The sequence below is a fragment of the Nymphalis io genome, chromosome 23, assembly GCF_905147045.1.
Source record: "Nymphalis io chromosome 23, ilAglIoxx1.1, whole genome shotgun sequence".
Classification (NCBI taxonomy): domain Eukaryota; kingdom Metazoa; phylum Arthropoda; class Insecta; order Lepidoptera; family Nymphalidae; genus Nymphalis; species Nymphalis io.
In genome coordinates, this window is record NC_065910.1 from 408,988 (window position 1) to 436,188 (window position 27,201).

Below are 27,201 nucleotides of genomic sequence, written 5' to 3' on the forward strand. Positions count from 1 at the left end.
ATATTATAATGTATTAATAAAATAATAGATACATTAAAATCAATTTCAGTTGAATAAAACATTTCCAAAATTGTAGAATATTTTAATAATAACAGAAGGAATTTAGGTAAATTCGTTGCTACAAAGGTTGCACCATAAAAAAAGTATGTGTGTGTGCGTGCGAGCGTGCGTGCGTATGTGGATCTTTTTTATAAAGTTTTATCAACTTTCAGTAACAGCCTGTGAATGTCCCACTGCTGGGCTAAGGCCTCCTCTCCCTTTCTGAGGAGAAGGTTTGGAGCTTATTCCACCACGCTGCTCCCATGCGGGTTGGTGGAGTACACATGTGGTAGAATTTCAGTGAAATTAACACATGCAGGTTTCCTCACGATGTTTTCCTTCACAGTCAAGCACGAGATGAATTATAATCACAAATTAAGCATATGAAAATTCAGTGGTGCTTGACCGGGTTTGAACCCACGATCATCGGTTAAGATTCACGCGTTCTTACCACTGGGCCATCTGTACATACTTAATATATCTTACATATTTACCTGTGCTAATATTATAACTACGAAAGAAACTGTAAGTAATTAGGAAGATGAGCTTATTTTTTATGAAAACTAAACTAAATAAATCATATTTAAAATATAAAAAGTACTGGCGAAATTTTATTACGATATCTACAAAAATGAATTTTTTATGAATTTTTAAATTTACGAGTTCTTAAATTCTTTTCACACACATCGCCCAACGTCGCTCACACAATTTCGCCTAAATTTTCGAGTTATTCTTGATTTTATTTATATTTCTTGGTTAGTATAAACAAAACTTTCATATGTTTATCGTACAGTACCATAGCATACTAATTTAACAAATAGAACTCAGGAAAAATACTTTTTCTATATATATTATCAACAAAAACAAGTAGATATTTTCGTGATGAGAATTTTAATATGTGGACCTTAGTAGTGAAATTTGTCGTATTTACAAGTTTTTAGTTTGAGGATCAAACATTTAATTTTTACAGGCTAGTTATAGGTATTCGTTTAATATAAACATAATTCAGAATTTCAGAATTTTCGTAATACAGCCTTGATACGTTTACCGATAGTGTTGTCATAAGAGTTTGTCTCGACGAAAAATGCATTACAATGTTAATCTTAGGTTGATTGTTAATGTTGAAGATGATTTGTGAACAACGCTGTATCGGCAAAGATATAAGTTGATAAAATCATTAATGACTGCGATCCATTGAAATTGATTTTTCCAATATTAGGTTTCTTTGAAAGTCAAATACTTAGTCTAATATAGTACATATGATACAAATGTCATTTAAATAGGCTTATAAGGAGACTTTTGAATCGCCATGTTACAGTATATAATTAAACGTAAAGCTGCTACTCTGCTTCTTCTGTATTTTAATGACATGCAAATTAGCATCGTTCAATGTTGGCAGATGACAGCACTGTAGACGCCTTATATACCGGCCGCGATAATATTTGTCGGGAACACGTCGATGAGTATAAACTTGTGCCTGAAATAACAAGTTTTTAGTAACCAAAGCCTGAGATTGGGGCCAACCAAACTTGGTACAACTCAACCCCAATACAAGTTACAACAACACAAGTTAGCGCGATGACTTCTGAAATGACCATCCCCTCATTTTGAGAATACCGCCTCGCTACCAAATCCAGTATCAGGACGTTAGGTTCTTTGGTCTATTGGAAGGAGAAGCCAAATTAGCCTCTTAAAGCTTTATGTGCTCAACAAGGTAAGTTTACTAGTACTTTACGTCAACACCTCGCCTAATTCGAAAAGGCTAAAAATCAGCCCCACATGGAGTACTGCTCTCATCTCTGGGAGAGATGTCATGTCATTATCACTCTGCATCTTTTATCGCATCTTTTACGGATAACGCTCTGAGGAACTGCTTAGATTAATCCTATACGCTGAATTTCACTACCGGACACCGCGTCTATATTCTAAATTCCATCCATACCATCTCGATGTCCGGAAATCCACTACTACGCTATTTTTAAAGTATTTCCTGCCATTTCTGTGGAACCATATTACCCGGCGACTTTTCCGCAACCGTTATGACATAGAAACCTTCAAGAAAAGCCTAAGCCTACTCATTCTTTAAATGCTGACGATGCACCTGCAAACACTCCGGTATTGCAGGTGTCTTTGGACACCTTTGGAAAGATTTCTTCCAGTAACAGATTATTTCATTAAAAGTAGGCTCCTCACATCGCTATGAGCGCTACCAATGACATAGTATGTTTGCACTTTCATGAGAGGAAAATTTAAAATAATATGCCGTGGCTCTATATCGTAACTATCGCACCCCGAACTGTGTACGTAAAATTAAAACGTAAGAAATGTATACCATATTCTACATCGATATTATCTTCTACCGAAAGCGGAAAGTACTAGTATCTACATGAAAAATACGGACTTATTGCCGATCACAGTTATGATTAACTGCATTAACAAAATATTAAAATAAACAATAATAATAAGCTCACTAATATATTTCGAGTGAATTGTGAAAGAATCCGCAATCATACGATCGACTTTCGGTGGATTATTTGTTAGTCTACGTGAAAATACTGTTCTTATTTTAGCATAAAATAATACATTATTAATCGTTCTAATATTATTATAAGTAAAAGAACATATGTGGGGCGTCAAATCACAAAGAATGATAAAATAAATACAAAATTATCAACGCGCGTATCGCAAAAGAGTCGCCCGCAATAACGAACCGGCGATGTGACGTCACAGTCGAAACTCGGACGGAGCAAGAATTATACGAGAGCGCCCAAAATGATTTGCTTATAAAAAAATGAATTCACTCGTGAATGTGCCGATGCTGTATCAGCTAAGCAGGCGGCATATCGCAAGTGGATCAACGGCTGCATTAGCGGGGCATCTAACATTGACTCACTGAAAGCAAACTATAATAAAAATTCCAAGTCCTGTAGAAAGGCATACACGAGAGCGGATGCACAGCGCATTGTACAGATTGGTCATGACCTTGTTTCGCATCCTAGGGGCTCCCGTAGCTTCTGGCGTCTGACCAAGTCTGTGCAAAACAATTTCTGCCAACCTTCGCTGCCACCGCTCAGAAATCCGGACGGATCGCTAGCTCACAGTCCGCAAGAGCAAGCTGATCTCCTGGCTAAACTCTTTGCCGACAATTCCGTCATCGATGATTGTAGTGCACTGCCACCTACAATACCTGCATGTGGCCAAACGATGCCTGACATTAAAATTAGGCAACGTGATGTGCGTGCGGAGCTGCAATCACTTGATGTACGGAAAGCTAGCGGTCCCGATGGAATACCAGCCATAGTGCTGAAGAAGTGCGCAGCGGAGCTGTCTCCTCTGTTAACGCGCCTGTTCCAACTTTCTCTCTCTTCGGGAAGTGTGCCGGAGGCTTGGAGAAGAGCTAATGTGCAAGCGGTTCCCAAAAAAGGGGATCGGTCTGACCCGGCAAATTATCGGCCAATAGCTATCACCTCAGTACTTTGTAAGGTGATGGAACGGATTTTAAACAACCAACTGATCCATTACCTAGAAGATCACTCTTTAATTAATGATCGTCAATACGGGTTTCGACCAAAACGGTCCACAGGTGATCTTCTAGCGTACGAACGTAACGCACCTCTGGGGTGAAGCTATCGACAAGCATGGAGAATCGTTGGTTGTCAGCCTCGATATCTCCAAGGCTTTCGACAGGGTCTGGCACAGAAGTCTTCTCTCCAAGCTGCCGGCATATGGTCTGCCTGCTCAGCTATGCACCTGGATTGCCAGCTTCCTACACAAGCGTAGCCTTCGTGTTTTAGTTGATGGTTGCGCTTCACAATTCTATGTAGTGAATGCTGGGGTCCCCCAGGGATCTGTGCTATCTCCCACACTCTTTCTTTTGCATATCAGTGATATGCTCTCTCTTGGGAACATACATTGCTATGCAGACGATAGTACAGTGCATGGTGGATACCACGGACGCGCAGTGGCTGGGCGAGTGGAAATTGAGGAGAGGCGGAAGAATCTTGTCATTGAACTCGATAGGACGTTAGAGCTCATCGCCAAATGGGGCTCTGATAATCTTGTTGAGTTTAATGCCAAGAAAACACAGGTATGCGCTCTCACGGCGAAAAAGTCAACATTTTCCCCTCTTCCCTCCCTCTGTGGTACTCCGCTGGTGATGCAAAGCAAAATCGCCATGCTGGGGATTGACGTTCGCTGCGACCTTAGTCCAAGGGATTACATCGAGGCTGTTATAAAAACAGCTTCACGGAAACTCGGAGTTCTGAACAAGGTGCGGCGCTTTTTCACGCCACAACAACTGTGCCTGCTGTACAAAACACAGGTACGGTCTTGCGTGGAATATTGCTCGCACCTTTGGGATGGCTCCGCTAAGTACCTACTTGAGGCCTTGGACCGGTTGCAGCGACGTGCCGTACGCATTATTGGCGACGTAAAGGTCACAAACACCCTTGAACCTTTACAATTGCGTCGTGAGATAGCAGCACTGAGCGCTTTCTATCGACTGTATCACGGCGAGTGCTCTGAGGAATTATTCTCTCTAATTCCTGCTTCCCCCTTCCTTCTTAAGTCCACGCGAGCTGGTTCTCGATGTCACCGCCTAACTGTGACATCAATTCCATCGCGAACAAAGAAATTTGGCAACTCCTTTCTTTGTCGCACTTCCAAAAAATGGAATTCCTTACCAGCTCACGTGTTCCCCTCCTCTTACAACCCGGGTTCCTTCAAACGAGGCGTGAAGAGGCATCTTGCGGGCCGGCAAGGCGAAGGCGGCTAGTGCAGAACGTTTTTCCCGTCTGTACTGGCCGTCGTCGCGTTTGGACTCTACTACCACTTACCAACAGGTGGAGTAGAGTCATTTGCCCTCCCGGAGAATATATAAAAAAAAAAAAAAAAGTTTACATGATATAATCATAATTTTTTCACACATGTTATTATAATCGTGTAAAGATTATTTTAGTACAAAAAATATTTTTTTTAAATTTACATCTTCCTAATTAAAGAATTTTTTTTTACAATAACAATAAAATTAGTATTTTTTAATAACTCTCACCTAATTCAATTTAATGTTAATTATTCACTGCGATAACATATATGAATTAAACATTATGTATAGAAATGATAATATAAATGAATATATTAAAGCAATTTTTGATCTTTAATACTATTCCAGTTTTTGATAAGCTGTCATAATGCAATTTATACAACTTAAAAGTGATGTTAAAACTTTAAAGAAGATACGATATATATATTTTGTTGAAATAATTAAACACATCTAACCTTAAATATTAGTTTTCCGGAATGCAAGCCATAGGCACAACAAAAAAATTCCAAAGGTTGGGTAGACGTTGACGATGTAAGGAATGGTTAATATTTTTTACAGCGCCAATATAATGGGCGATGGTGACAATTTACCACCAGGTTGCCCATTTTCCCCGCCGCCTTATTATTTTATAAAAAAAAGCCCTGGTTTCAGGGCTTGAAAGGTCGCTTATAGTCATATCGAACTTTAGATTATCTGCAGTCCTAAAAAAAACATTTATACTCAATTTTTTTTAATAATTTTTACAATTTTTTCTTGTTCACAACGACAACAACTATAAAAAACATTATGCTATATAAAACTGATAATAAAAATAAATATATTAAAGTAACTAATGGTTTTAAATAACACCATTCCAGTTTTTGATATGCTATCACAATACAATTATTTACAAAGCTGAAAAGTTGTATTTAAACAGAAAATATTTTATTGAGTATTGGGAAAAGTATTTTAACGTAACAACCAAAGAGTTCAAAGGTAAATATTTTTTTTAAATTATTTTAGTACTTTCTATTTAATTCCTAATTGATAATGATGTCCATGAAACAGAGCGACAAACCACATATTACTATAAGAAGTCTGATTGAAGTTTTCTGTTAGGCAAAATTAAAACCGAAAACAAAATCGATGGACTAACGACTACCTTAAAGAAGATACGAAATGGGAACTATTTAAATATGTCGTGGTTTTAACATACGTTTTTACTGTTTTATTGAAATAATTTTTAACCTTAAATATATATAGACTCAAATTAGTTTTACGGAATTCATATTATGTATTTCATATTATAAACGTCGACGTCAAAAATGTTAACATAAAATCTTTCGCTTTCTTCAGCGCTATCCTCACCCAGAATGTTTGCCATATTAACCAATATGGTATCTCAGGCATTATGAAGAGCAAATTGTAAATTGTTTTCTGTCATGTTTCAATTATAAGTTTTGGGTTGACATTAGACTACTCTTTTCAGGGTTCGAAATGATTTGGCAACCTGTAAATCTAACTGAAGTTTGTCCAACCAACACACCTGTTACAGCCTGCTCTTCCTTCGGATTTTTTTATTTAAACTTATTAGTTCAGTTGTATGGCGGTTCTCGATACAAGAGATTAGAGACGAACCATAAGGAACCAGTTGACGAAAAGAATGAGTACGACTTCATTGTGGTCGGAGCCGGCGCCGCGGGTTGTGTGGTTGCTAATAGGTTATCTAAAAACCCTAACTGGAAGGTGAGTTAACAATACGGGATAAGAAAACACTTGCTCTAATAATAAACACATGTATAGTAAGCAACTTTGCGAACATTGCTGGGTGCTTGATTTGTTGTTATATATACGTCATCGTTCTCATCTTCCAATTGAATTTCTGCAGGTGCTTCTTTTAGAAGAAGGACCAGAACAATCTGACATAACTTTTGCCCCAGGTCTATCAACTGCCATTCTTGGGTCTAACATTGTCTTGTCTTACCCAACTGAGCCAAATGGACATAGCTGTCTCGCTAGTTCTGGAGGAAGATGTTCGTGGTCAAGGTACGGTTGATGATATCATATATATATCACGGTAAATAGTATATTATATATCTATTCAAAACAGAAAAAAATCGCCTCTTGGCAAGTAGTCAAGCTCATCAGTAAACTGTGTTTCAAAAAAAAAGAAAAATCTTATATACACATACAGGTTAATATGATTCATAGTTGAGTTTTATTGGTATTTGACACTTGCCAACATAAAAAAATATTTATTGTAGATTACTCCACTCATTATTATTGAAACTGACGTTCAAAATCATGAGTATGAATATATAATCGTTATTTTAAGTTAAATTCTGATACTGATTTTAAATTATTATATACACATAAATAAGCTTTAAAGCTGAATTATCTTTATAGAGGGAAAGTGATGGGAGGTTCAAGCTCAGTCAACTCACTGGCATACATTAGAGGGAATAGAGCTGATTATGATGGTTGGGCCGCACTTGGTAACGAAGGGTGGAGCTACAAAGATGTAAGTAATGATAATACGACATTTATTGTAAAAGTTAATAAAACAAATTTGTATATTTATTTTATCGTAAACGACAGGTACTACGATTCTTCAAAAAATCGGAAAGAAACGAAGATATTGAGGCTTTAGATAGACGCTATCATGGAGTCACAGGGGAGCAATTTATATCTAGTTATTCTTATGTAGACAAACCTTCCATAATGGTGACTGAAGCAGCCATTGAAAAAGGACTTTCTTTGACTGACTTTAATGGAGAACAACAAGAGGGTGCTTCACAGGCACAGGCATTTGTATATTTAGGCGAAAGAGTTTCTACAAATACAGCTTTTATACAACCTATCAGATATAAAAGAAAAAATCTTACAGTCAAAACAAATTCCGAAGCCATTCAGATACTTTTTGATGAAAATAAAAAGGCATATGGGATAATTTATATCCAGAACGAAAAAAAACTAACTGCCTATGCCAAAAAAGAAATTATCGTTAGCGCTGGAACTATTAATTCACCAAAATTGTTAATGCTTTCTGGTATTGGGCCAAGAAATCATTTAGAAAAATTAAAAATACCTGTTATACAAGATTTGGCGGTAGGAGAAAACCTACACGATCATGTATCTTTTAGCGGCGTGACGCTAACTTTGTCTAACAAAACAGCAACAATGGTCAGCGAAAAAGAAATATTACAAGCAGTTCAAGATTACGCTGAAATGAAAATTAAACGCGGTCCTTTATCTAGTAACGGGCCGGTAAGTTCAATAGGGTTTATAAAAACTAGTGAAGATTTAATCGCTCCGGACATACAGTACCAATTTGGTCATGTGCCTGATTTGGAAGAATATATTGACGATATATTAACGGCCGAGCAACTTCCAATTTTTCCAACGCCATTTTACGATTCTCTTTTAGTAAGGATCATGAACTTAGTGCCTAAAAGTAGAGGTGTGCTATTGTTGAACGAATCTAATCCACGCAGTGCTCCGCTGCTATATCCAAATTATTTAAGTGATGAAAGTGATATTGTCCCATTATTAAAAGCTATGAAATTTATCCTATCCTTAGAAAATACAAAAGCATTTAGATCGAACGGTGCACATTTTGTTCGGGAGCCATTACCGGCTTGTAGAGATCACGTCTGGGGTACCGACGATTACTTTACTTGCATGGCGAGAGCGTACACGGTGACTACATATCATTACGCGGGGTCTTGCAAGATGGGTCCTAAGCGGGATAAAAAGGCTGTATTGGATAGTCAATTAAGGGTGTACGGTGTTTGTGGATTGAGAGTTATTGATGCTTCTATGATGCCGTTTGTTATTCGAGGAAATACGAATGCTCCTACTATTATGATAGGAGAGAGGGGCGTGGATTTCGTTATTAAGTACTGGCAAAATAATAGTGAGGCTTATTGTGTCGAATCTCATTGATTACTTATAAAATTGTTTGTTAATAAGATCAATTTAACAAAGGAAAAATTTAATTCATGTCGGTATTGTTGTAAAAATATTCAATTTGCATAAATAAATGAAATTTAATCTTGTTGCCAATCATTGTTTCTTAGAAACTATATGTTATTGAAATCTTTAAAGATTTAATGGGTGGACGAAACCCGCGGTAATACCCAGCGTGCAATTCAGTTTGTGACGAAAATAACATCTGCCATCTGAACTAAATTATTAGGTAGCAGTGGTGGTCTAAAATAAAAAAAAGATTGTTCTATTTTTGGTTACTTGCAAATCACAAAAAAAAATTAGATTTTTATTTATTTATACATATAAATTAACTTTAATATGTATACCCAGGAGCAAAATGCTAAATCTATCTGACTACTCTATAGCGATCTTTCATCCTTTATTCAACTCCTCAGGTCGAATCTTTAAAACTCCTCTAATGCTCACCTACGTTATATAAGGGTATCAATGTTTCTAAACCCCTCGGTTGAAGCTAGTTGTATGTCAGTCTGTTTTATTAAATATTATATATTAAATATATGTATAAGTAAACGCGTTATAAATAAAACAATATATAATAAGTACATCTTTATTATTTGGTTCATTTTAAGTAACAAAGTAGAAATACGTTAACAATACATAGTATCAGATATTATTCATTTCTTTTCTTCTACATTTTCATATCACTTATTCATATACAAGTATAAAACACAAGCCATTTCATGGCGAACTCCAATACAACAACCGCTGTACATATAAACTCCTATCCTTATGTCTCATCTTAAAAAGTAGTCTAGTGTTAATTGTAATTATAGAAACAAGTTTATACAACATATTGCTACAAGTCCACAGGACGAAGTACAACACTAGATGGCGCTATACGCAGAATCAACGCAATTTGACATTACTGATCAAATAATTCAACGATTCTCAATGATTTTCAAAGAATATGTTCACTTCTCGGGCAGTTTGATGACCGGCATCTGAGTGCCCCAGTTGGTGTCGCAGTGGTCAATCAAATCCTTCTCAGCTTCAGATAGGATTGAAAGGTCAATTTCTTGGCTGTCGCTAAATGGGTCAGCGTATGGGTAGTGAATGAGAATGCAACTGAAATCCATAGGAGTTTTGCAAAAGCCGAGCAATCTCTTCAACTTGTTTTCTGAATCAACCTGTAAATAAGAAAACATTTATTAGTTACTTCTAAATTTAAGAAGGAAATCCTCGAAATAAGTAAGTTTAACTAATTCGTAATTATGACTAGCATTTTGTTAATATCGTCACCCTCACTATCCACAACAAGCATTCGTATGATTGAAATGTTACCTTTATGACATAGATGTCGTTCTCGTCGCAGAAAGCCTGCAACAGGACTTCTTGCATGTGTGTAGCGCTGTCTCCAGGTGGCGCCTCTGTTGTCAGGCAAAACAGCGCTCCATTTGTATTTTTCGATAGATACTGTATGGCTGGCAAGAGACCGATGGTCAGTCTCTTCTCCACGCAAGCTCGTCTTAGAACAGTTCTGATACACTGACTAATTGAACTGTAAAAAAGAATGAAAAAAAAATTAATATTGCTAATAGGTTTCATTAAAAATCGAATACGCATCTCATTGAAAATGTTAGACTATGCAAAAATCCAAATTATATAAAATGTCGTGAAAATTCGCAGCGCTCTAATTGTAATTAATCTTGCGAATTGCGAGTTCTTATTAGTTTGTTTGATTTCTTGGAAGGCAAGTTTCTCTGAAGTTACAAATTTGGATTTGCTTGTTGGATATTTTTAAACAATTTATTTTACATCGTTAACGTAATTGATAATATTAATGTTTTTATTACCAGTTTGTATTTAAATGTGAGCTATTAAATTTTCACTGATTGGGTTTGCACATTAAATAGTTTAAATTGTGCAATAACGTATTTCGAAACTTTAAAACGGAATCTACCTTTTAGCCGCAGCTGCACTGAATGTCTCGGTTTTTACAGAGACCACGGACTCGTCGTACATTTTGCTTGTTAAATGTATACTTTTCAAATCTTCACAAATTTTCGGGAACTGTAACCCGTAGCTTCGAATTTTCACTTGAACTTCACACAACTACGCAAAACTACTTCTTACTTTCACTATTATCAGCACTTATTATGTTATCACAGGGCAATCCTCTCGAAAGTATGTCACAACAATTTCACAACTTCAAGAATTCAACTGGCGTGGCGTTACTTTCGCGGCTTGTAACTGAATGTGGTATCTGTGACGTAGAACGCTCTTTTATAACGTGGCCGACGCATGCGTCAATGCTTCAATGTGTGCGTGAAGCGTACTTTAGTGTTGAAAGAGATTCCACGAAATAAACTTGTCGCGATTCAATGTGTTGGATATTTTACACTTGTGTTGTGCTGTAGTTTTAATATTTACAGTGATATCGGGATGTGTGTGGACCCTTTTGGTAGTGAGCATCCTTCTGTGGATCACAACGTGTTAGGTGAATGTCAGTTTTAATCTTTGACCTACCCTTCCCCTCTCCTTTTTTAATAGGATAGGCGTTGCAGGGGCAATTTAACTCGACCATTGGTTCCGTTAATGTTAAGGTTATCTTATCGTTTGCATGTGTGCGTGACGCGTGCGTTTTATCCGTCTACGCTGGGTGAATGGTTTTCCCACTTCTGTTTTGTTAGGGAAAGGGTCGTTGGTTTTTTGTTACCAAACTGGGGTATTTAGGCGGATACTGCAATTAAGTTTTTATCAATTCACTTTGATATGCAACACGATTTCGATTTCAATGCTTTGCCGTACTACTAGTAAGTTACTTTACTATTATGACATATTACATAATAATATTTATCTAAATATTTAATTGTAATCATTGTAAACATTGTGATTATACATTATTTATACAATTCATATGACATATCAAGAAGAAAGAAAGAAACACGTGTATTTTGTACGCATATTATATTATACGAGTTTTGCTGCGCGGTTTCACCCGCGTTAAATAAGAATGTATGCCCGTTGTATACTTTCATAGCTTGTTTGGCTTTTAAATGAATTAATTAAAAATGAAGATGATAAAGCTAAAAGAGTCTAAGCGACTAAAACATTTACAGGTTGACATTTATTGGAATTAAACATAAAAAAAGCTAGAAAACTTTTACTTTTATCTTTTTAATTCTAGCCCTTTAATCTAAATAGACAATTTAATAATTACAAGTAATTTATTTCATAATTATAAACTATTTTTTAATAATACTAATAGTTCTCGAGATAAGCGCGTTCAACATTACGAGCTCTCCAGGTTCACAATGTAATTATAGACAACATTTAATTAATGATTATGACTAACGTTTTGGTTACGTTTTAATATTCAATATAATTGTCTTAATAATTAAGGTTAAAATAATTTACGTGTAAAATATTCCAACAACATTTTACCGTGAAGGCAATGAAATAAAGTTGTTTGGTTTATTACCAATAAAAATATTTGGTATTTCGTCAGTAAACATTTAGGTTGAGGTGAATTCTTGCTGATTTTTACATTTCGATAAAGCTTGTTTCTGATCAAAATATAAGTATAACAAATTCAAAACCATTTAAACATTATGGTTATGTGGGAAGTTTCAACAACATTTGTATAAATAAAGATAAACGCAATACAAAACCCAATTAAGTATTAATTTGATGTTATTGAGAGTCAAGTCAGGGACAAGAATATTGCTACATCTTTCTTATGTATGGGATTAAAAAAATATATATTAAAAAATCAAATTGCTCCAACAAATCCTTAAATAACTAACACCTTTTTAATAACATAAAAAGGCAGTCTGTAAATGTGCCATAGTTGGGTTATCCTCCTCTTGTTTTAAGGCTTGAAGCTAATTCTAGAACGCTGCTCTATTCGTGTTGGTGAATACACATTTTCGTACGACTTTTTTTCTTCGGCTAAGTTCTATCGACTTTAGTAAAACAAAACAACTTATTTATCCATCAACCTTATTAATCTAATTCTGTAGTGCAATAGACGGCGCGTGTTACCACTTAACACTCTTTGAGACCACCACGTGGTTGCATACTACTATAATATCAATGGTTGTCACTAATAAGTAAGGGTCAACGAACGGAAACCAAACAATAACAATATTATCATATCGGTTAATTGCTTAGTCATTGCATTCTTTGTCGATGGAATTTCTCGATTCATATCATACATATGACACCATGTTATATATTATATAGCTATTATATAAATAAAATACTTGAAATATTTTATGAGGCATGCATTCGGCGTTTCATTTTCGGTGATTACTCACTTATTTACATATTTGTGATATTTACCAAATTTGTGATATTTACCCAATGTAGGAAGCAGATAAAATTAACTGACCAGATGTAGGAAAGCAGATAAAATTAACTGTAGTGTTGCGGACATTTCAAAGTATGGCCAACACAAGCAACCTCCAAGTTCCAACACTGCCAGCCTTCAGGTTCCAACAGTGTCAGGTTCCGTGCTGCTACTGAAAACTTCTGAAAATAAAAACAACTAGAATCTGCTAATGAATCATTTGTGTGTTTTGGACATTACCCCCTAGAAAACGTAGTAATTCATCATTCATTCATCACACGATGGAGACATCCCGTAGTAATCGAATGACTCAGGACTGTTTGAATTTCCTCGCTGGAATGAGTAGAGAGAGGGTGTGCCCATATTATTATTTTGCGTTATTTTTTTTTCATTCTTCCCGATTATGATTGGTAATATTTACCAATCATAGACGTTCGTCGTAATCGTATTAAATTTTACCGCTAATTTAATTAACTACTTATTTTACTCTTTTTATATATAAACTGAAATAAAATAAATGTAACGTTTCATGATTTAACACACAAACATCGCTAATATGACGGATAACAATTTTCTTCTTACTAAAAGTCATATAAACGATGAATGGATTTATAAGACAGGATTTTCCCAGGAAGAGTGTCATCGATCAAAACAGTTAGTTTGATATAAACATTTAAGCAATTTTTAAATGCCTTCAATGTATTGTACTTCTTTTGTACGAAAAAAAAATGATGACAATTCTGACTATGGATTATTGTTTATATCTTAGTAATTCCTGTAATCATTATATCAGCGCCGTGAATCAAGGTAACCACTGTTACTGTGAAATGATCGTTTTTACTCATAAAAACATTCATAATTCGATACTAGCCATCGGGTGTTTTGGTTTAAGAGAAATAGTTAATAACCATGTCCTTTGACATCGATAATTTATTCGTCGAAATATTTTTATATGCATACTTTAATATGGGATATCACAAAGCTGGCCTACTGTCACGTTAACAATATAAGGCATTACGTAAATATGTGGAAGAATTTGATTTAACGTGTCAAGTTATCTCACGTTCTTCTTTTCGCTTAGCGTGAGGCGAAATGCAAAATAGAATAAGCTTTATTGTTCGATAAAAGAGTTTAGGAAACATCATGCAAAAATTCTGTCGTATTAGCCATTTATTGTATTATATTAATCAATATCAAAAGAATTTATACTATCAAAGTAGACTTGTACAATATAAAACGAAATCCTTATCTTTGTATTTTATGCCAAAGAATTTTATAAATTAAAATTTTGAAATATCTTTTTCCGCATATTAATGAAATCATTTTTTCAAACAAATTCAATTTTTTGGATTTGTGCAAGTCCGCAGATATTGAGATACAAGGAACGAAACACCTTAGTCCTTGAGGTTGGTGGGACGTTGATGGATGGTTAAATATTTCTTTAGCGCCAATGTTTATGGGCGTTGCTGACCACCAACCATCGTCTGGCCCATTTACCAGTCCTCCTATCTTTTTATAATAAAAAGCACTACTTAACAATCACTACAATTACTGTTAGCACATGTAATATATGTTTTACAAGCCTCTCGTGAGTACGTGACTAATCCTATCGACCACAAACCACCGCGGCCTCAAGGTCGACCGCTGACCTTCACCGCGTAATCGGTTCAAAGAACTCTGTAAAATTTTCTTTTTCACTTTGAAATTCTTGCAAATGCAGGCATTTCCACGAAAAGCTTTTTAGCGTTTTTGTTACAAACAAATTTTCAACCAAAAATTGATTAATACATTTACCAGTAATATTGACCCTTTTCTTATCTTGTACTAAAAATTTTTTGTATATAAAAATATGTATATATTTCATTATATATATATATATATATATATATATATATATATATATATATATATATTGTATATCTCGAAAAGGGCCCTAACGATGTGGCTCAAATTATGTATTTAGATAAGATAAATTTCCACAAAAAAAACTAATTAATTATTAGAGCGAGAAAAAAAGTTCGGTCAACCAGGTATATACATATATATATATTTAAGTAAGCTTGATATAGTTATTAAGCTATATTAGTTAATAAATAAACATTATCTTAACTAATACCAGTTGAAGACTATTTTGTGTTACTAATACTTATGAACTAAAAAAAAATATATTTTTATTAAAAATCGTTAGTCTACTTATTGAGAGAAGTTATTGACTGTGAATCGTGGGTCGCAGCGTAACGGTTAGCGGGTCAACTACAAACAACGACGAACAGCTGCTTTTAAAAAAATTTTAAAATAAGGTAAATAAATATCAAAACTATTGACAGGAAACGTTCCACGTGTTTGACAAATGTAAATATATTTATAAATCGAATACGTTAAGGAAATGTTAAAAATAGAGAGGAAATAACGGTGTGTTGTTTGTAATGAATTGTAAAATAAATAATTAATTATTAACAAAGCAATTAAATAATATTTTGCAGTGTGCAAATGGAGTTAATGTTGAGAAAAATGAATAAATTTGTGTGAAATATTTAATTAAGACGGAACTATTTAGAACAAAACACCCGTAATATTACCCACATTGGTAACAAGGGTTGGCGGCTGGCACATTTCTCGTCCAGACAATCAGAACAACCACTCCACGCGGTCATAGTTCGCATGAACGTATTTCAATTTTAATTTGTATAAAGGTACATATTTAAGTCATCAATTTAAGTAATATAAATAAATAATGCCTCGTTGATCTAGTGGCTTGATGTAAGGCCACAGAGTCGGAGGTCGTGGGTTCAATTCCCAGGTCGGGGCAATAAAAAGTTATTGGGATTTTCTGTCAGAAAAGTCTCAGTAGCAGCCTGGAGTCTGGAAGTTGGAATTGTGTACACTCCCGTGCCTCGGAAAGCAAGTAAAGCCGTTGGTCCTGCGCCTGAACTCTTTCCGATCGTGTCGGATTGCCGTCCCATCGGATTATGAGAGCTAGGGAATAGAAAGTGCACCGGTGTTTGCGCACACACTTGTGCACTATAATATCTCCTGCGTAGTTGGCTAATCTCTCTTGATATTGACCGCCGTGGTCGAAATGGGTCTGGAGGACAATATTATATTTATATACATTATAGATAAAGAAGCATAGCGCTTTATATAATATAGTAATCAAAAAAGCAACAAGACTATTGAAACCGAATTGTTTATAAGTCATCAATTATTTTAATCATTCATAAGATTATCATTGATATTATATGTAAAATTAATATTATTTTGAATTAATAACTACTAAAATCAAAACAATTGTTTTTTCTCCACTTAATATTTCTTATCTTATCAACAAATTATAAATTCTTAATAGTCCGTTGATAACAGATAAAATGTTCCGGTGCAGAACAGCGCACGAGCGAGCTGGTCGGAACTAGTTCAAACTTGTTTATTAACTGTTCCATATCATGTATGTGTATGGTATTTGTGATATTGTATTGCTAACAACACTCCATGAGGTTTTAAATTTATCGGAAGACAAGGTAGTAATGACAATGTAAACAAAACATTCTCACTAATTGTTTTACAAATAATAATAACTTTTGAATAAAATAAAATGCGTAGTGTTTGCCATGCATGCATAATATGAGCGAATTTAAAGCCCTCTTCGAGGTAATTGACTCCAATTTTTTTATCGATTTCTATTATATACTTGAAACTTCAGTGGAGTAACACAGACTCAATGCCGCAGCAAACACTCTTAGAAAATTTAGAATAACTTGACGTTTTTACAGCTCGATTTGTAAATAATAATTATTTCCATACTAGTATGTACAGAAATGTACAAATGTCTACAAGATCGTTCACGATCAGGCTAAATCACAGGACCACTAATAAAATTGGCACATACTCTATACACATGTAATGCTCTACATTGTCTTACGCGTTCTAAGCCGCTGATATACATACTTAGACGCTTGAGAAAACCCACGAAATATGCACTGACGGGTCAATCAAAAAAAGAATTCACATTACAGATTCGTAAACGTAAAGTTCGGAAATGCAGTAAAAGCATTTCAGTGTATCAGGCACGTGGACCTTGCAAGGAATTTATCTTATTACCCGTCACCTGTATTAATGATTTTTGTATATCATAAAGTCTTCCAGAAAAGGTCGAGTATTTCTCGACAAATAATATAAAACCAGATTAAAAAATAATATTAATACAAAACACTTACGATAAATTTAATAGGTATTAATAGGAACACTTGCTTATTAATCGCACGTGCTTATTTGCTTAGTAGTATTGACAGTGAAATGCGAGTAACGATGATAATTACATAATCCATACGGTAACACCAACGCACTATCTGATAAAAGACGATTTACATATGCCAATATTATGTTAACCATAAAACAATTAACGTAATCATTATTTTATCACAACTGCAAAATTTTATAATATTCAATTTTTTAATTTCTTCTTTATCTTTAAATAGAATAAAATTAATTAAAAAAATATACTTTTTATAGACATATAAGTATGCACTAGATTGATAACATATCTTTACAAAGTCTGCTGACTTTTTAATCACTATCGTAAAATTTTAATGTCATTTGATACAAAAATCATATGTGTTAAAATGACATGGCGCATTTCGTTTCGTGTAATGTTATGTTAAGATGAAGCCGTGATGTCTTGCGTAAGATGCGGTTCTCTGATGCGCATCTTTTCGACGAGCCGGTTGGCGTGGTTGGTAGATACTTGCCTTTCACGCCGAAGGTTGTGGGTTCGATTCCCATCCAGGACAGACATTTTTGTGCATGAACTTGTCTGTTTGTCCTGAGTCTGGGTGTAATTATCTATATAAGTATGTATTTACAAAAGACAAGTAGTATATGTAGTATATCATTTATCTGATTCCATAGCACAAGCTTTGTACAAGCTTAATTTGGGATCAGATGGCCGTGTGTGAAAAATATCCCAGGTTATTATTATTATCTTTATGCTGTATCATTGCCGTACTGGATCTACAATAACTTAGGTTCTTTAATATTTCATTAACGCCTTTATTAATACTCTTAAAAATATTCCATTCTATTTCCAATTTTAAGGGTGTAATTACAATTGCACGGAATGGTGTCTATCGTCTCGATTTGCCGGACCATCCCAGAGAATCACGAGTCCCGAATCACGACTGACTAATGGGTCTAAATAAATAAAGATAAAACATAAACATTTACCCCTCTACATGCAATATACATTGTTTCCCTCATCGTCGATTTCACATTAGTATATTAGTAGTGTTTTAATATATTTCTTTTTTTTTTGTAACAAAACATTTTATTATCATTGATATTGTTATTAAACGTATATACTGATTTGCAGTATTAAATATAGCTGGATTTCATTTCTGGATTTTATATGTTATCTTAAAACAGTTATCAATATGTCGGACACAGCAGAAAACATTTGCTAAAAATACCTTGATAATATTGCACCATAATTCTCTCGTGTTTCGTAATTTCTGTATCGAATATTTTGTATTTGCTTTTTATACATGTTTGATAGCCTCGTTACTATATGATATAGATAAAAAATATATTACGCAACATGAAATTCTTACCTTCGTTACCCGTTATTCGTCCCAATGATTAAACTTTCAACTGGATTTCATTTCTTGTCGTTCGAGTTTTAGCCGTTATTGGTATAACGAGTTTTTACAAATATCTTATAAACGATGTGTCGTTTGACGAAATTTGTTAAATAACATCGCTTTTTTGATTATTTAAAGAATTTATGATCAAAGTAAACTCATAACAAAATATTATATAAAAAGATAGGTTCTCGGTACTAAAATTAAAAAAAAAAAAACTTATTATTTAAAACAATATTTAAATATACTAATAACCGTCCAGTTAACTATCCTAAGTTATTAGGATAGTCCAGCTAACTATCCTAATAACTTAGGATAGTTAGCTGGACGGTTTTTACTACCCCAATGTCACATTTACAAATGATCTTAAATGGCTAAACATTTTCCCCACGATCGATTGAAAATATATTTCGTATTATATGTATATATACTGACACAATGACCTCGTTATAACTTAACCATGTTTGTTTAAGACTTCAACGGTGTTTTTTCGTTTTTTTCGGTTTTGCTTCGTATTTGTGCTGTAAGTAAATATCGTGAGTAATCGAAACTTTTAGTTTTTCTTAGAACATGTTTTATTTTTGGACTGCACATTGTACACTAGATAATGAAAAGCTAAATATAATATTTAATTTATTTTCGTTGATAAGCGATCTACGAAAATAATATTTTTGATAAAAAAATATATGTATTATGACAATTTGTAAAGCCATATTAATATTCGGATACCTTTAGTGCATTGGACACTGACATTAATAAACTAAAACATAATCACCCTCGCGTTGTAAATTTAATATAATACGTATGTATGTATTATTTGAATTAACAAAAATAAATTCGAAATATACATATATTTATATGAGAACGTTAACGAGAACCAAAGTTATAAAAAGAAATTATATTTTATGTTGTTATAAATACATTTCAGGACTGATCATTGAACTTGGCACCCATTTCGATCTCACTTTTTCGTCATTAAAGTCAACAATCATGGCATATATCATAATATTGAACTTGGCTCTCAGAAAAACATTCTAATAACTATAAAAATGTAATTTAACTATAAATTAAATGATGATAATGTTGTAGTTTTAATATAATAATTACGTAACAAATCTTACCCTCGACTTCATTTTGTCGTGGACATATATTTAAAAAAAAGTTATCTTTACCCGAGTACTAACTTATTACGAATGTATCGTACGTTTCCCTACCCTACTACCTGTTTTCGTAGCTTTCTGATCTTTAATTAGTAAACATGGTAGGTTCTGAATTTCAATCCTACTTTAAGTAAACAAAACGAATCGTCTGTTGAATGTAGTTACCGGGCAACAATAAACTGAACTAAATGAAAAGTGTTTCACTAACGTTGCAGAGTTTCGTACCGAGAAGTATTACATTGGCTTCCTCGCAATATTTCTGGTAACTCAAGAATATTAAGCTGATTACAGATTTCTCCAAAACCCTTCTATTCAATTTCAAACATGCTAGAATTATGTGCAAATCAAAGTGAATATTTAGCTGGAAAAAATGTATAGTTTGTTTCTTAAAACGAAACATGGACACCGATTAAAAATAATAATGTACTCTACTAAATCTTTTTTTAATTACTATAAGGCAAAATACCATTGGCATATAGTTTAATTTTCTTTCATGAAAGTAACAGCCTGTGAATGTCTCACTGCTGGGCTACGGCCTGCTCTCCATTTTTTAAGGAGAAGGTTTGGAGCTTGTTCGACCACGCTGCTCCAATGCAAGTTGGTGGACCCAAGATCATCGGTTAAGATTCACGCGTTCTAACCACCAGGCCATCTCAGCTTTTGTTTCATGAATTTTAATAAATATTTCAAACAATTTTCATATAAGATATTATACTAAACTGCATCTATCGTACTCGCGGGAGCATCTCGTCATACAATAAACATATTACATATAGAAGTATTATTGCGCCATAGCCCGTGAATACCCGAACTACATATACATAGATATAATACCTAATACCTTTGTTCTTGGTATTCCCCCACAGCTTAGACAGGATCTTGGCGAGGAAGTCGTTTTTGTGGAGGGACTTTTTATTGATTGCACATCTGATAGTGCGTTTACTCGTAAGTGTTTAAATGAATTTGTCAAATTCAATTAATTCGTCAACATTTGCCTACTTTATTACGCTTACATTTATTTACTTGCATGTTTAAGCATGTCAGCCACTTTTGTTGCATTCATTATCATATGCCACTGCCAATTCAAGCAAGCAAGATCTCGCAGAGAAACTCCGAGAATAGCCCTTTCCATTGCCCTTTGAGTGACCTTGAGCCTTCTTATGAGGCCCATTGTGAGCGACCACGTCTCTGATCCATAAGTCATCACTGGCAACACACACTGGTCGAAGACTTTCGACTTGAGACACTGCGGTATTTGGGATGAGAAGATATCGTGTAGCTTCCCGAACGCTGCCCAGCCGAGTTGAATTCGACGATTTACCTCTTTCTCGAAGTTGGACATACCTAGTTGGATGGTCTGACCTAGGTAGACATAGTTGTCTACAACTTCGAGTGCAGAATTTCCAACCTTGACTTGAGTGGGTGCAACATGGATGTTCGACATGATTTTCGTCTTGTCCATGTTCATTTTTAGACCCACTTGTTGGGAAACCCTGCTGAGGTCATCGAGCATAGTGCCGAGGTCTTCCAAGGTCTCAGCCATAATTACAATGTCATCGGCAAATCGAAGATGAGTGATGTACTCGCCGTTGATATTGATACCAAGTCCGTTCCAGTCCAGAAGCTTGAAAACATCTTCCAATGCAGCGGTAAACAGTTTCGGAGATATCACGTATCAATATCTTACACCTCTCTGCAGTTGGATAGGTTTTGAGTTCTGATCCTGGAGTCGGATCGACATGGTGGCGTTCTCGTACAAGCACTTTAACACCCTAATATACCGATAATCAATTTGGCACCTTTGAAGAGAATTCAGCACGGCCCAGGTTTAGATTGAATCAAAGGCTTTCTCATAGTCCACAAACGCTAAGCAAAGTGACTGGTTATACTCCTCAGTCTTCTGTATAACTTGCCGCAGCGTATGTATGTGGTCTATGGTGCTAAAGCCTTTCCGGAATCCGGCTTGTTCGGGTGGCTGGAAGTCGTCAAGCCTTTGCTCGAGACGATTCGTAATGACTCTCGAAAACAACTTGTAAACATGGCGCAGCAGTGAGATGGGCCTGTAATTCTTCAGAAGGGTTTTATCACCCTTCTTAAAGAAAAGTACCACCACACTTCTATGCCATGCCTTTGGCGATTGACCTTTGGCTATGACGGAGTTAAAAAGCCTCTGAAGAGCCCTGAGGATCGGTGTACCACCCGCCTTCAGAAGCTCGGCTGTAATACCATCATCACCAGGTGCCTTGTTGTTTTTGAGTTGACCGAGAGCCATTCTTATCTCGAAAAGACTGACGTCCTGAAAATCTTCAGTGTAGTGTCGGGTTAGTCTTGCTCTGCCTTGTTGTTTTTGAGTTGTCCGAGAGCCATTCTAATCTCGAAAAGACTGACGTCCTGAAAATCTTCAGTGTAGTGTCGGGTTAGTCTTGCTCTGCCTTGTTGTTTTTGAGTTGTCCGAGAGCCATTCTAATCTCGAAAAGACTGACGTCCTGAAAATCTTCAGTGTAGTGTCGGGTTAGTCTTGCTCTGGGATCTGCAGCATGACTACTGACAGGTGATTGAGCTGTCGTGTACAGCTGACCGTAGAACTTCTCAACCTCTTGCAACAGCTCAGATCTTGACGTGACTATTCTGCCATCTTCAGTTTTCAGCATTGTCAGTTGACTCTGACCAACAAACAGATCTCTGGCGAACACTTTAGAGCCTTTATTCCGCTCGATGGCCTCTTTAATGCGCATTGTATTAAATTGGCGAGTGTCGCGAGTTAGAGACTTTGAAATCTGTCTGTTGATCAGCCGATAGCTGGCAGCATCAGCTGGGGACGTCAGAATAATTCTCCGTCTTTCCTCCATAAGCCGTAGGGTAGAGGCAGAAATCTTTTTGGTTCCTTTTGTACGGCTGGTCTTGAAGGTCTTAGACCCAGCCGTACGGACAGTTTCCACAAGCCTGTCGTTGTATGTGTCCACTTCCTCGCAGTCTGCTAGGCAATCGAATCGGTTTTGGAGTTCGAGCTGAAAGGCTTCGGGATTTCGGATTTGAAGAGGTGATGGTCGGAGCGTAGACTTCATCAGTCGGGACCTCTGGAGTTTAACATTGATATTTAATGAGCCTGAACGAGTCTTGTGATCGTTCCCAGTTTTGACTGCATTGATCACGGAGACGTCATTAAATATTTGTCTTCTCGTCGACAAGATGAAGTCTATCCCATTCTTTGTTTTCCCATCAGGGCTCACCCAGGTCCATTTACGCTGACCTGGCTTCTTGAAAAAGGTTGAATCTTGCATTAGACAATGTAACAAAATTCCAAGCTCTAAGCAGCGACTATATACGTCAAAAGTGACAGAATATGTAGGCAAGCAATTGCCATGGATATGAAACAGGTATGGTTAATCCAAACACGGATAAAACCGTAAAACACAGCTAGTAGTTTAAAATAAAAGATTAAACACACCGTCCTATGGGCCCTTTTATTTGAGACAGAAGTAACTCGGAATTGCGATTCAACGAGGCAATGCTGCTAGCAGTCTTCGTTAAATTTTCTTACAGAACAAGAGTTCTATAAGAAAATTTAACTATAGAGCTTTGTGGAGATCTGTCTGGGTGGTGCCACCGATTCATCAGTTCTACTGTAAAATATCAATACTTTGTGTTCACAGCAATATTTGTTCCAGTTTGAGTAGTAAATTAACCAGTGCAACCCTTCCAATCGAAGAAGCTGTAAAGATAAACAAACCCTAGATTTACATATTTCATGCGATTTACTAATCGTTCTGCTGTATTATGCTCTACAAACTGTACTTGATTATATACGTCTATTTATAATACAACATCATTCCACTTAACTGCTATGATCGTAGTGTACATCTCCAATAATGTGTTAATTAGTATTTTATAATATGAATATATATTATCTGTGTTTCTATCCATCTGTCATCTCGGATGACACAAATCGCGGAGCGCGAGCAAATATTATATATATAGATATTGGTATTAGCGCGAACTGAAGACGGTGTGTGTGCATAGCGAGCTGATATAAAATATAATATTTATTATTTAAAGATGGCCCAGTGGTAAGAACGCGTGAATCTTAACCAATGAACGTGGGTTCAAACCCGGGCAAGCACCTCTGAATTTTCATGTGCTTAATTTCTGTTATAATTCATCTCGTGCTTTTCGGTGAAGGAAAACATCGTGAGGAAACCTGCATGTGTCTAATTTCATCGAAATTCTGCCACATGTGTTTCCACCAACCCGCATTGGAGCAGCGTGGTGGAATAAGCTCCAAACCTTCTCCTCAAAAAGGGAGAGGAGGCCTTAGCCCAGCAGTGGGACATTCACAGGCTGTTACTACTATACTACTATTATTTAATTTGTAATACCGATATTACGACTTGAGTTAAAGCACGGTTAAAGGGTGAATATTACAATGACACCATAATTTAACTTCAACAGTTCCCATAACAACGTCGCTGGCATTCAAAACGCCATTTTTTCGAGACCAATGATATCGCGTCAATTCGATGTCATCTTAAACGCCACAGTTGGTGGCGCTTTGACAGCTTAAGATGTGGTACGAACACATGTTACAATGGAGGTAGATGACAGTTCGCTATCATGTCGAACTGGTTTGTTGGCCTTGCTGAATATTTCTTAAAGATTTACATTTTCTAGGTTAGGAAAATAAAGGCGAACTAGTATTATAATTGATTAACAATGTCCTGTTTCAAATATATAGGACAATCGACACACCCACTCACATTCAACGCAATGTGTATTGCAAGTTCGATTCTCAATCATTTAATAATAGGTAAAATGTTGAGGAAGGTTAAGCGATAGTCTGCTTTTAAAATGTGTGATTTATAATTCTAGTTTAAAAATAATATTAGTAATTCATCGACTAACAATTAATAACAATAATCTTGCTAATATTATAAATGCGTTTGTGTTTGAATGTGTGTTACAATTCATAAAGGATAATTACTAAAGTTGTATTCCAGGGTACAGTTTTTGAGCACATGTTTTGAGTACGTTTCATTGAATTGCGTTTGCGTTTCGTGAATATAGTACTTGACCTAAAATTTATGTCATTCAATATCTATTAAATATCGATACTGTACGCATGGATATAGAGTTCAAATTTTACTACCAGTGAATAAGACGAAGATTATTTGTATTCTCTACAATTTTTTTGACATTTAATCTTATCTCTATATATTTAGGACTTAAAATAGATTAACACGAAAATAATGCTATTTTCGCACTTGCGTTGAATGAGAGTGAATGACCTTCCTACGTTATTCTCTCGCAAAACGGAATCGCCAGACGATAGTACGAAATGCTAAATTTAAATTTAGAATGAGAATTGAATTCTGTGAACTATAACGTTTAGAAATAATTTGTAATACAGATAATAAAAGGCGGGGAAAAACCAATACATTAAAACAGTCGCAATCACAACGGTTTTTTTTTTCTTATACAGGATATAACCATTACACAAGTAGGACACTTAATGTTTTCAATGACAATTTAACAAAAACAATACATAATTAAAAAAACAAGCGCCACTGGGGATGATATAATAATAATTATAATAAATGTATATATTCTATATGTAAATGTTCTAACGATATCCCATACATACAAATTTGTTCAGGCATTTGAATGTTATGGTGTGCTCAAAATATTAGACACATTTTTGCGTATATTACAAAAATTTAAAATTATACAATTAAGAAGTTTGTGTTTAAATAAAAAAAAAAAAATACATCACATAATTAAATTACCAATGAATATCCACGCTACAAATATATTACTTGTGGTAAAAGCGCGCCATTAGTCTTATCTGCCAGTACTCACACAGATAATATCAACAAAACTGTTACCATACAAGTCACGCATAACACGTCACTATATCGTAATGATGGTCAGATTACGAGTATGTATGTAGGTCATCTCCGTACGCAAGTGTTACAAGACAAGTCTACAACTTACCAATTATTTCGTCGTTTGGAATCGATCCTAATCTTATAATATAAATTAAAAAAAAATTGTATTATCCTAGGACAGTATTCACACATAGCCATCTGATCCCAAACTAAGCAGAGCTTGTACTATGGAACTCAGACAACTGATATATAAGATATATTCTACTTTTCTTTTGTAAATACATATTTATATAGATAATTACACCCAGACTCAGGACAAACTGACATGTTCATGCACACAAATGCCTGTCGTGGGTAGTAATCGAACCCACAACCTTCGCCGTGAAAGGCAAGTCAAAGGCAAATATCTACCAACCACACCAATCGGCCCGTCAAATATTTTAATTTATCATTTGAATAGGCTCTAGGCTCGGTTGGAAATTTCTTGGCGCGAAAATGTTAATTAAATTTGCCTGAGTCCGTATTTCCTGATAGGTACAATGTTGGTGTCTTCAAATCCAGAGTAAACAGGTTTCTTATAGGCAAGCGTGCTACATCTTAGACCGTGTCGATGCTTAACATCAGGCAAGTCAGCGGTCAAACGCTGGCCTATTAATTGTAAAAAAAAAAATTAGACATAGATATAATTAGTAACAGCCTGTTAATGTCCCACTGCTGGGCTAAGGCCTCCTCTCCCTTTTGAGGAGAAGGTTTGGAGCTTATTCTACCACGCTGCTCCAATGCGGGTTGGTAGAATACACATGTGGCATAATTTCAATGAAATTAGACACATGCAGGTTTCCTCACGATGTTTTCCTTCACCGTCAAGCACGAGATGAATTATAAACACAAATTAGATAAAAATAGATATCTATTTTTATTTTTAATAATCAAATTATTTTCACTCATAATGTTCTTCTCGGTTTAATGTACATGACGATTTAAACTACAAGATTAAATGATAGTTAAATGTAATATATTATAAATATAATATAGTAACAGCCTGTGAATTTCCCACTGTTGGGCTAAGGCCTTCTCTCCTATAAATATAATATAATACTTCTATATCTAATAAATATTTATTTAATATGCGACCTCATAGGTACAATATACATTATCTCGCTATGTAGATGCATTTTATTAACTCGTAACATTACATCAATTAACAAACTACTAACTTTATATAAATATGTATATTCAATTGAAATATTCCTTTAAGAGGTTGTTACTTGAAACTGACTTTCTGTTCTCTCCGAAGCCAATCCAGTTTATGGGTTGCAGTCTTAATATACAACTTTGTCTATGACTTACTTGAATATATTTACCATATTTATAAAAACCACTCCAT

The 27,201-nt window shown here is 35.2% G+C and overlaps 3 protein-coding genes across 6 annotated transcripts in view; 2 read left to right on the forward strand and 1 right to left on the reverse strand.

Annotated features, from left to right (window-relative positions):
* Positions 1 to 6,337: 6,337 nt before the first annotated feature.
* On the forward strand, positions 6,338 to 8,785 carry LOC126777438 (glucose dehydrogenase [FAD, quinone]-like). Its single transcript, XM_050500447.1, has 4 exons — positions 6,338 to 6,586; positions 6,729 to 6,886; positions 7,247 to 7,361; positions 7,439 to 8,785. Exons 1-4 carry the CDS (start codon positions 6,338 to 6,340, stop codon positions 8,783 to 8,785), a joined length of 1,869 nt encoding a protein of 622 aa, XP_050356404.1.
* Positions 8,786 to 9,384: 599 nt separating this feature from the next.
* LOC126777710 (growth arrest and DNA damage-inducible protein GADD45 alpha) lies at positions 9,385 to 11,045 on the reverse strand. Its single transcript, XM_050500863.1, has 3 exons — positions 10,752 to 11,045; positions 10,133 to 10,349; positions 9,385 to 9,978 (listed from the first exon to the last, which is right to left on the reverse strand). Exons 1-3 carry the CDS (start codon positions 10,811 to 10,813, stop codon positions 9,763 to 9,765), a joined length of 495 nt encoding a protein of 164 aa, XP_050356820.1. The 5' UTR covers positions 10,814 to 11,045; the 3' UTR covers positions 9,385 to 9,762.
* Positions 11,046 to 11,128: 83 nt separating this feature from the next.
* Positions 11,129 to 27,201, forward strand: part of LOC126777699 (electron transfer flavoprotein beta subunit lysine methyltransferase-like) — a 37,692-nt gene continuing 21,619 nt past the window's right edge. Inside the window, exons 1-2 of one of the 4 annotated variants that reach the window (XM_050500840.1) lie at positions 11,146 to 11,288; positions 20,799 to 20,877. The gene's annotated coding sequence lies outside the window, so the exon portion shown is untranslated. Of the gene's footprint in view, positions 11,295 to 11,517; positions 11,605 to 20,798; positions 20,878 to 27,201 lie in introns of those variants that run through there. The other 3 variants (XM_050500839.1, XM_050500841.1, XM_050500843.1) reach the window with 3 other exon arrangements.